Source organism: Etheostoma cragini, chromosome 14, assembly GCF_013103735.1.
Source record: "Etheostoma cragini isolate CJK2018 chromosome 14, CSU_Ecrag_1.0, whole genome shotgun sequence".
NCBI classification, from domain to species: domain Eukaryota; kingdom Metazoa; phylum Chordata; class Actinopteri; order Perciformes; family Percidae; genus Etheostoma; species Etheostoma cragini.
The window spans coordinates 11,105,649-11,117,683 of NC_048420.1; the positions used below are offsets into that span (position 1 = coordinate 11,105,649).

At 38.9% G+C, this 12,035-nt stretch overlaps 1 protein-coding gene across 2 annotated transcripts in view; it reads right to left on the reverse strand.

Moving 5' to 3' along the window:
- Window positions 1-12,035, reverse strand: part of vps50 (VPS50 EARP/GARPII complex subunit) — a 107,805-nt gene that overhangs the window by 56,126 nt on the left and 39,644 nt on the right. For both annotated transcript variants that reach the window (XM_034891478.1, XM_034891475.1), the window contains exons 12-13: window positions 11,475-11,615; window positions 61-193 (exon numbers count right to left, since the gene is read on the reverse strand). In XM_034891478.1, the coding sequence (XP_034747369.1) occupies window positions 61-193; window positions 11,475-11,615 (274 nt within the window). The remainder of the gene's footprint in view (window positions 1-60; window positions 194-11,474; window positions 11,616-12,035) is intronic.

The following is a 12,035-nucleotide window of genomic DNA, read 5'->3' on the forward strand; positions in this document are numbered from 1 at the left end:
TTATAAACCCATTCGGAAATGTTACCAAAGTCATAGGGTTAAACGGGTATAGTCTCTTACCTGCAGTTGAATTGGTCTCCTGTTTGTCATGCTCTTCGTGCCACTGCATGGTGCGGTGGTAGCTCAGCATCACCTCCCACAATGCCTTGCATAGATCTGTCAGGCAGGGAATGTAGCTGTCCGGGGTGATATGCTGCCAACAGAGAAGTGATGAAAACAAAGTCACTTGTCAAGATGCACTTTTCTACTGCATATGACCTCAGTGTTGTATTTAGTATTTCTGTGTCATACACCTCTAAACGCTTGTATTTACCTAAGATAAAAAAAGTTATGGAGTTATGAAACAGTGCTGGACTACTTTAAAATGAATTGCAAGATTCAGCAAGAGACTCAAACAAAAGAAAATGGGCAAATTAGCTGTCCTCTATCTTTCATCTAATTACAACTTGTTTATACTCATCATTCAAGGACACTGTGTTGGATAATCTATTTTTTTGTGTCACAAGAAACACGTATATCTTCTGTAAGAGTCAATTAATGTAAGTAATGTCTGAATTAATAATGTTATTAAGAGGGTGTCAAATAGCTTTGGTGCACAATAGGTAGGCTATTATACTACATCAAACCTGACAACTTGAGTTCTCAAATGGATTTCACAGAGCTATTCACTTTTGGGACAATGATGCAGTGCATGGTTGTCTTGGTAACAGCACTGAAATGAGGGACATCCAGCGGTATTTCTGGCGGCAAAGGGGTGATCCAGGAAGTGAATTGTCGTTGATATAAAGTGTTTGTTTTCATAAAATGGCCACTTTACGCTTTCTGTACATTTTTATGAGATTAATAATGTTAACCTATGTTTTTTATGATTTTATGATAATAATTAGCTACATCAGAAATCAGAAATACCTTATTGATCTCCAAAGAGAAATTCTGAGTTGCACAAATAGTGTATATATATAATCTTGATTTTATTGATATAAAATCAAGTAGATATATAAATAACAAATTTAAGGAGTGTGGATATGTAGGGTTATTACATAGTTAAAGGAATGTTATGATACTGTATTTACATAACTAAGGAGTTGTAACAGTGAACAGTAATAATAATATTAATAATAAAATAATAATAATGGTAGCAATTGAGTATTGCACACATTTCAAGCCAGTGCTATTGCACAAAACCGATAATAGTGTCCAGTTTCAACCTCAATAAGTTTCTGTGTTTCAGACACTTAGAGGGAGGAGTTATAAAGTTTGATGGCCACAGGCGGGAATGACTTCCTGTGGCGCTCTGTGGTGCATTTTGGGAGAAGGAGTCTGAATACCCATGGAATAACTGCAACTGCATTGAGCTTTGTAAAATCTCCCAGTGGTGCTGAATCCAAAACAAGAAAGCTAACGGGTATGACAGAAAGTACTCAAAAAATGATCCACACTGCTTTTTTTAGTGCACACATCCAACAGCTATTATGAGCAATAAAGCCTGGAAAATGTGTGTGTTAAAATGTGTGTGTTCTTTGGCCCACCAAAGAACAGTGCAACTGGCACTATAGTAGCCACAGACACATTTCAAGGATCTACAGAATTACTCGCCAATAGAGTCCTGTCAACATGTCCAGAGACAGAGTAATCACTGCCAGATGAAACAGTGCTGTCGACAGCAGCCACACATCACTTTGTTTAAATGATGATAATGAATAAGTGGTTGCAGAGTCAGACCTGTGTTTCCTTTCACAAAAAGCATTGGAAATATAAACAACTCATGCCTCACAAACTGATGGTTGCTGAGGGAGAAAACAGTACATTGCAATAAAGACCCTAACTGTCCATAAACTAACGTGAGTAAAGTCTCAAGCCTTTGTCTGCCATGCCTGTGTCCCTGAGTGACAAACTACCCCTTGCCAGGACAATCTCTCAACAGAACAGTTCTTAGTGAGACATCTGAGGTACATTCACAACTGTAAGCTACCGGCTAGAAATCATGTAGTGACCGCAATCTCAAAAGATGTTAATGGCAGAGCTGTTGGCCAAGGCAGCTTCATTGCACAACATCCTCCACTGCTGAGAAATGCTATGAACAGCCATTTCTCAGAAAAGTAACTACACTTACTTAAGTTTAAAAAGGCAATAGAACATGTCTAGCATTTTAAATGAAAAGTGGAAAAGGAATCAACATTAGTCAACATTAAAATGAAGAAATTAGTAATATAGTGTAAAAAAGCACATATACTGAAGGTAAGACGATGCTTTCATACACGTCACTGCTGAAAGCACATCAGACATTTAGCCATCCGTTGTCAACAGCACAATAAATACAACAGACCTTCCAATGACAATGGTTAATTATGCTCTCACCAGTATAATAAATCCCCATTTGAGTTTGTTTTAACTGCACTCAAACTTAAGAGGTTTTAATACCTTTACAACAATGGCCATTGGTTACAGTTTCCTTCCTGAGGATGTGTTTATAACCGTAACTGTGGCAACTCATCTCCAAATTAACAATTCAACAACAAAACAACGAACCTCTATACCTCTGCGACCACAGCAAACTGTTGGTGAATAGTACAATTCATTTTTATTTTTTTTTAGCAAAAGCAGTCTATCACATCAGTGCCAATTGCAGGCTATACGGTCAGGTGTGTATAAAAAGTAGTAGACCTCCGATATTACAAACAAATACTGGCTGTGATTTATAATACCTGATATTGGTAGGCTGTATAGGCATGAACATCACAAAACACAGAACAAAGTATCAACCAGCCATTAGGTAAGACAGGGAACAATTGGAACACATTTAGCAAATCATCTTTATTTTCCTCCCTGTTGGTTTACACCATAGGGCTGAAAAATGACTGTGTAAATGTAGTGTGCATAGGGATCCTTTATACACGTTTAACAAATATTTAACATTTTGAAAGCAAAATATAGCCTAAAATAAGACGTATAAAATCTGTAAAATGCTTTGCTCAAAATACCAGGAAAAATAAGCATGATCAAATCTTATCTTATATCTATTATATATCTTAAGTTATGTCAATGCCGATTGTTTGGGCTGTGGCCTAAATCAAGTAAATCTACTGCTGTCTAGTTGTAGTTAATGTTAGGAACAGCATATAAAGGTGCACTTCTCTAAATGGCTCTTTATTGGCCACTAAAGGTCAAACGTATGTATGACAGCCTTGTGGTATTAAAGGAATAATCTTGGCTGTTGTGAAAAAGTATTTCATGATTCATCAGAGTGCGTAAGCCTCTCTCCAAAAATAGACGGTAAGGCACATTGTATTTATCAATTAATCATTGCTTTAAACTTGTCTTTGTGTTGTTGTTTTTTTCTGAGTGAATATTTTAAAACACTCATGATTCCTCGAGAAAAAACATCAATCACAACACTGGACTGTAAGATAGTTACAGCTAAATAACTTTAATCCTTCTTCAAAGTCAATAAAAATCATTTTAGATCAAATACTACAGTATTCTAGGTATACTATTTGTGTGTATAACAAAATTCTAGCACTAACAAATGCAGACATTATATAATGTATAAGGTACTATACTAGAATTATAATTTCCATGTACAATAAAATAAATTAAGTGCGACCCTGAAATAAACAAATAGAAATAAAGATCAGTTACAAACTGGCTCCAGGAAAACAGGTCAGATAGGTAAGCGAATGAACCAGTTTGGACAAAACAAGGCTTATATTTGATATGGCATGTTCTCCACCAGTCAACCATAGCACAGCAGCGTGTTGCCAGGCAACTGAAGTGAGGGTAAGAGGTATGTGTATGTGTGTGTGTGTGTGTGGCTGTGTATCTTCAGTGGGTTTGATGAAAAGAAGTACACCGACACAGAAGTGCGCTGTAGTACTACAATTGACATAAGAGTGTTTGCATATCATACTTACAGTAAGGTTACACAGGACAAGAATTTTTTTTTTATCCACCTGGACAAAGTCTAAACAAGTACCATGATGAGAGCTTGGAGGAGACAGGCTTGGGATCTATTTTCCGCCATTTGGTTTTCTGAAGACAGCTACCCGTGATCATTATGCAAATAACATATGTTAGGCTGTTTCAGAGAGGTTTCGAAAAGACAAAGTGTTTTTTTAAATTGTGTGTGTGGGCTTGTGGAGGAGTGCACATGAATGAAATACCATACATTTTAGAGAGAGAAGAGAAGGAAAGAGATGTGCAATCAAGGGTAACCTTGATTTAGCCGATTCATATGAAAATCACAACAAAAACATGGTCAGCAATCTGTAGACCTGCTGTGCCAGAGAAGAAAAAAAGTACAGTACACACTCCTGAAGTAGAATCTCTGTTTTTCTCACATAACCAACTTGATGCACACATTTTATAAAGAGTAGAGCAACTATCATTGACATAAAAGTGGACAACCCTATTTCTTATGTACGACGAAAAGAGCCAGTTCAGTCTGCTTGAAGTGATGGCCTTTCTCTGGTTGGTTGCTTCTCCTCAAGTTGTTAGATACTGATGCCCTTGTCAAAGCTAACATCTTTCAAACACTTTAAATAAGAATCATAAAGGTTGAAACTATTAAATGCTTTTGATAATTCAATTAATAGTTTAAGGCCACGCTTCTTTTTATCATTTAATCGTAATACTTTACTGGGGGATTTTGCAGCGGGACATTTTTGATAATCTGTATCCTGTTTCATGTTGTATATTAACAGGCTTTATCATAAAATATGCCATGTGCAACACCAAGCTTCATCGCGTGTTTTTGTCAAAGGCATTGACTGAGTCTCCATGGCATTTAGAGGGAGACATTTTTGTTGCAATTCAAACCACAGATTCCCCAGAAACAGACAAGAATGATCTGAACAACTGAACAGAAAATTAAATCTAATGAATGGGAAATCCTGGCATGAGATTAAAAAATGTAACACATTCAAGAAAAAAACTCTTCATAATATCATGAACAGCTGCAGTCTTTAGATGTCTATGGCTACTGTGACGGAGTAATAACAACAAACAACATGAGACCAGTTTTCCTCCATAAGAGCCGAGATGCACAATGTTTGGCAGTAGATTAGTTTTGCTCTGTAATGAAGCTATCAGCAGCTATGATTAACTAAACACAAAAAGCCAGGCTAGAATAATGGCACTGCTTTACATGAAGAACAGTCTACGCATCCCCGACACAACAACATTTTTCAGATATTCAATTGCACTGAAGGTCAGCCTATATCAAAATAATGTGACAATGCACAAGATTGAGCGGGTTGCATCACTCTGGATTACTGAGCAATTGTTTCATATTATTGGAGTAATGAGTAGAGCTAATGGCTTTGTGTAACACATGTAAAAAACAACAACAACATTGTAAGGCTAAAGCCTTCCTAGCAGCTTCTAGATGCTGCCATGTTCATCACAGCCTACATTATGACTTAGTGGAATTATCCGAATCAACAGCATATTCCAATTGTTTGATATTTTCAGTGTATGATGCCATCAGTTGTATAATTACTGTAACTACTGTAGTATAGACAATATGAAAGTAGTGCAGCATATGATTCAGCCTTCGCAATCCCCTTTTCTCCTATGAGAACCTCCTATGATTCTGAGTGTGAACTGTCCTAGTTCCATCAGGAGGAGAGTCAGACAGAGTAGGTAGATTGATAAGGACTGAGGCTGGCTGGATAATGAGGAGATGTTGATGTAAAATTAATAAGGCCCTTTCACAATCAGAACCGACCTTTCTGAGTATTCCCATTTCTCTTGAATTTTAAGTTGCATAACTAAGAGGCAAGTTCAGGAGGTCTAATGTGGCTCTAACGTTGTCTTAAACTTTATTTATCAGAGGAACAGTAGCTGAATAAGTTTGCTCTTCTCCACAAACACTAACTTTTGTATTGACACAAGTCCACAACAACAACGCATGGTCTACTGAGCCGCTGGGGGGTGCAATGCCATGCTCAAGAGCAAATCAATGGTGTTTGTTGAAAGAGAGGAAAGCCCCTAAACACATTCTCTATCGATTTGATTGAACTTACCACAGGTACATTTTTTACACAAGCCAGAAAAACATTTGGAGATTAGTTCATAAATGTCTTTGTGCTGCAAGTTTTAAAACCCATCTCCAGATTTTTAACATTTCTTTAAAACAGTCAGTCCAGTGTCCACATCACGTGCTGCCCTATCAATTATGACACAGCCAAGAGTGTAGAGACACATGCCATCAATCTAAAGTTGGTGAGATTGTGTGTGTGTGTGTGTGTGTGTGTGTGTGTGTGTGTGTGTGTGTGTGTGTGTGTGTGTGTGTGTGTGTGTGTGTGTGTGTGTGTGTGTGTGTGTGTGTGTGTGAGAGAGAGAGTGTGAGATCATCCAGGGGCAACACGCATTGCTGGCAGGGTATCTATCAAACACAAGTAAACAGTCTATAGCTACTGTACAGTTGCGTACAGTTGCACACAATATTTCACGGGTTCCATGACACCGATTTTCAGTAAGCCTAATGGCAGTAAAAACCATGGAAAAAAACAAAACAAAAGAGACCAGAACAAAAAGATACGGACAGTTAAATGACACTTCAGCTCAAGGGAAGTTTGTTTTGTTTAATATCACAAAAGTATGTAAAGACAGCTGAAGTGGTGCACTCAATTTCCTACTAAAAAAAGACTGTGGGGCATATTATTCTGTGAAATTGTACACCTTAAGGCAAAAAGAACCTGAAACAATTTATCTGGCATTGTGTCTTATCTTATTCTTCAAATTTTATTGAAGATAACGGATCAAAAACAAGCATATTTTATATGTGGAGCTGTGTTTCTACTCAGTTTTTTACGATCATAATTCAATGTTGAACTTTAGCTGAGGTGGATAACGCCCAGACGTTACTAAATTAATGTCTCTATAATAATGATTTTAAAAACGTAACAGCTGTCATTCATAGAGACACTCTCCAGGAGGCCACTACTCTCTTGTGAGAGTCTTGTTGCACCTTATTTACACTACCACTGAAATAAAATTAGGGTATGTATTATAGAGTATGTATCAGTACTTGCACTGATACTGTAACTTAACTGGTCATGCACTTTAAGCTATATGGTCATAAGATTCAAACAGCAAATTGGATTGTTGATAAACTGGTATTATTATCTAGAATCCTGTAATACCGTATAGCTATAGTGTCACTGTTGCATTCATAGACATTCCGGTAAACAAAAAATCATCATTTCTAACAGCAGCCACTGGACAAGGTAACAAGCCAAATTTCCTTGCAAGGAAATTTCCTTCCCCCACAATAATGATAAAGAACTCCTTCTCAGACCAACTGACATATAATTAGTATTTAATCAGCATCACTTCAATAAATCCTCAAACCCAGTTTGAAGTGTCGAGGAGATAACTAAATATTTGATTCAGCTCCTACACTGAAAACATCCTGCCTGCCAGCCAGCTTGAATGGACGTTGCCCTTGACCCCCTGAACCAATGAATACCCCCCGCTCTATAAATTGAATATTGCTCCTTTAATGCCACTTCCTAACCGGAGGTAGAAAAACAAAATAAAGCAGGGGAAGAAGAGATGAGATGAGAAGCAGAGGAGAGGTGGCACAAAGGTACGAGGTAAAGGGCGGGCCATTGTACATACAAGCGCAACTGGCATTGCCCCTAGTGAAAGCTGTCAGACAGCAAGGAGCAAGAGGGTCAGGGAGCAAAGAAAACTATGACTGCTAACATATCCGGAGAGACTGTAAAGGAACAAATTGTACCCCCTGATCAGGCAGGAATAACCTTTACCTATACCTCTGTAAATCCCTGTACACTGTAGATCAGGTCTGAGGGGGGGGTGAATTGACCAAGTTATGGCTTGCTGGCCATACAAATGTGATTTATTTTGTGGAGCACGGAACGAAAAAGACAGAAAGGGGACTGAGGCGTGTGGGCCCGTATTGAGAGCCCAATCAAAAAGTGTTGCTGCTGCAGTGCACTGGTTCTGTATTGTGAGCAAGATTAATGATCTCATAGAGAGTGGCTACAGTAGGATATACGTGTCTTTCCTTTCTCTGATTTACTTTCATTTCTACACCTTTGTTTCAATTTATTAAGGAGAATCTGTAGAACTCTTGAAATAAGTTCTTTTTCACTTGGCCTCAAGGCAATAAGAAAGCTAAAGGCATACTCTGAGTAACAAAGTGGGAGTCATATGTCCTTCCACAGCCACGGTGCTACCATCACTTCATATACTCAATAAATTAATTAATTAATTTAAACTTTGAGAATCTGATAAAGCACTCAAATGTTTGCTTAATTTTTAAAAATGATTTACAATACCGCAGCTCCCTCCTTGAAAAACTATGTTATATTCTGCTCTGAGAAGTCAACAAGCACAACAAGATCTGTTCCAAGGGGTGAGTTTAGTGTATCCCAACGCAAACTGGCATTTGGGAAGTCATAATTTTCTTCCATTGCCATGACTCAATGGAATACTCTGCCACATTATTTGTTGGCAGATTTTTAAAGAACTCCCCATGCCTTCTTACATCTTGCTAAGCACTGGCTACTGTCAAGACAAGAGTGTACGCATCTAAGAATTGTGTGTGTGTGTGTGTGTGTGTGTGTGTGTGTGTGTGTGTTGGGGGGCAGCCTGCCCTGTCCTGTAAAAACTGCTTTCATGTTTCTATTTATCTTTTTTTTTAATACATTGCGTTGAAGCCATTACACAGATTTTTGTTTTATACCTCTTCACATGCATGAAATGTATAATCATACTGACACCTATATTCAAATGATGCTGATCATAATTACTGTTTATCATGTTGACGTGTTTCTGAGCATGGTTACGATCAAACATTCAAAAGTGACAAATGAATGAAAGAAGTGTTTGATAAGCAGACACATCCATAAGACTGCCTATAAACTACAAACTCACTGAGACTGTAGCCTGCACACCGTGGATCTACATTTCTACACGGAAAGTAGAAAACCTTAAAAGTGACGCTCAGATATGAATTAAAATAGCAAAAGCAGAAGGAAATAAAAGTAAAAGGTCTACACGAGGAAAAGGTGTCCAAAGATAAAAGGATACGCTCACAGGAATAAAGTAATTTTAATAATCTAAACTGATTGAAACAGGAATAAAGCACGGCTGTGCACATGAAGGAATTTAAATAAACCAAAAATACCGAAATACTAACGGATATCCAAACAAAAGCTGTCAGATGTATGAAGAAAAATGTAGAAACAAATAAAAGCTGACAACAAAAACTGTAACAATGGGAGAAAGAAGTGAAGGTGGAGTCACTGACGCGGAGTTTAATGGGATGGACGCTGCGCAACAAAGGAAAGCGCTCACATCATTCAGCGCAACACGCAGAGGGAAGCTTTCACACTGCACACGGAAAATGAATGAAATAAAAACATTGATGAAAGAGAGTGCTGATGTTGCCAGTATTAATGAAGGTGATAATGAATTTCTAAGACTGCAAAATGAATTTATGAGGTGTCATGAATCTCTTGAGAAACTGCTGCCTTTGGATGTGATAATGATTGAAACCTTGGACTGATATGAGCAAAAAATGCTTGATTACGATGTTTTTCTAAGTGAGGTGGAGCAATGGATAAAAGCTCAGTCCGACCCATAAGCTCTTGTGGCTGTTGGGGACAGTGTCTCACAGACAGGCTCAAAGAGCTCTAAAGGCTCCAAATCATCATCTGCTGTTTCAGCACACATGATGGCTGCTGCGGACAAAGGTGCTCTATAGGCCAGAGCTGAAGCCTTCACAAGTAAACATGAATCGGAAATGGAGAAGCATCAGCTGGGTTTCAAAATGGAATCCTTGGACTTGGAAGCAGATATTGCTGCAGCGGATGGGAGTCTAAAGGCTCTGGAGGAATTTGAAAGTGATGAAGCCTCAGAATCTGGACATCTGGAAACAGAACCACAGACTACAATTTAGCAGTGGTACCTGTAAAGATGAAGGCACATAAAGGCAGCTGTTTGATAGAAACCTATGCGTTTCTAGATCCTCGAAGCAGTGCTACTTTTGTCATGAAGACACTGATGGAAAAATTGTCTGTCAGAGGAAAGAAAACAGAGATTCTACTCCGAATGATGGGTCATGGAAAGCCTGTGTAAAGCCATGAGAGGACTGGAAGTATGTAGCCTGGATGGCATTAGCTTCATAGAGCTTCCTAAAGTCCTGACACAAAATGCCATTTCCGTTAGTGAAGAGAATATTTCTACAAAGATGGACGTAAAAGGATGGCCTTACCTAAAGGATGTCCACTTGAGACCTATCAAAGCAGAAGTAAGCCTATTGATTGGTGCAAATGTCCCAAAGGCTATGGAGCCACAGCAAGCAATCAATAGCCAAGGTGAGGGGCTTTACGCAGTCCTAACATGCCTAGGTTGGATTATAAATGGACCTCTTGGCGGTACTGCATCTATGGATGAGCATGGTCGACCTTGGATAATGTCCAATGAAAAAAATCGGTGGTCAAGCTGGAAGAGCTTCTTGTACACCAATACAACTAGGACTTCTCAGAGTTGGCCTACAATGAAAAACAAGAAAATTCATTTGAAGACAAGAAATTCTTACACGTAATGAACAGCTCAGTCAAAAGAAAAGACGGCCACTATGAAATGCAACTTCCTTTCCGTCAGGATAACATCAACCTGCCAAACAACAGGACAATGGCAGAACAAAGAGCACTAAGTCTTGCCCGCAGATTCCTGAAAGATAAAGCCTTTCGGGAGGACTATAATAGCTTCATGAGAGATGTCTTGAGGAAAGGGCATGCAGAAAGAGTGCCAGAGGAACCACTCCCCCGTAAAGATGATAGACTGTGGTACATTCCTTACCATGGTGTCTACCACAAAAGAAAAAAGTCTATATGAGTGGTGTTTGACTGTACCTCTTCGTTTCAAGGATCTTCCCTGAACTCTGAGCTGCTGCAGGGTCCTGACCTTACAAAAACCTTGTTGGGTGAACTCCTCAGATTCCGACAGGAACCAGTAGCAGTGATGTTGGACGTCGAAGGAATGTTCCATCAAATAAGAATACCTCAAGATGATGTGGACTTCGACAGATGGTAACACCAAGCAAAGGACTCGAGTGTATGCTTCCCATGCATAAATGTAGGAATTGCCCTTTACCGGTCTATGAGGGGCTGGAGTGTTAAAGCCGTTACACAAATTTTTTTTTTAAACCTCTTCACATGCATGTATGTCCACTCACATACCCAACAACTGCTGAACAACACAATGCAAATACGTCAACCGCCCCTAGCTGCAGGTAGTGTTCTTGTTCTTTAATAAGTTTTCACTGAAGAGGTTAGTCTTCACACTGGCATCTATCAAAGGGAACTGAACTTGTCTGGCCAAATCATATATATGCAGTCAGAGTGGGTGAATAGTAGTGGAATACATTGACAACCTACACACCAGCACCCACCAACACCAACACACACACACACACACTCCCTCACACACCTCCTTACCGTGCACAGGTCTTTGTACTGCATCTTCTGGAATTTGGTATCAGCATTTCCGGCACATAGCTCCACATATCCCAGCACCACTTGGAACACCGTGTTGTGGATGGCCTGGGTGAAGTGCATGTGCAGCTGGTCCATAGCAGTCTGCAGAGAGAGCCAAACACACTGTTGTGAAAACAATTATGTTAAATGACACTGTCATCTGCCAATGTGGATCTGTGAAAAAGCCAAACAGCAGGGAAATTTCTAATCAAACTTCTTGGAGACATGCTGTATACTTGATATTTTGAATTATTTGCAAACATATTATGTTAGCTACACAATATGGGATGAGGGAAAATGGGCAAATCTGTCTCCTAGGAACTGCAATGTTCCAGGCCAAGTGAAAATGGTCAATTTTGCCTCCAGTTTCCATAATTCACATTGCTAAAACCAGCTGTTTGTTGTAGAAAGTGTCAATAATCAAGCAAAAACACTAAGGAACAAATGGCAGAGGCATGTACATAAGTGTATGGCCATGTATTGTAGAGTAGCTCTAAAAAAACAAAAGCACAACTTATTAAT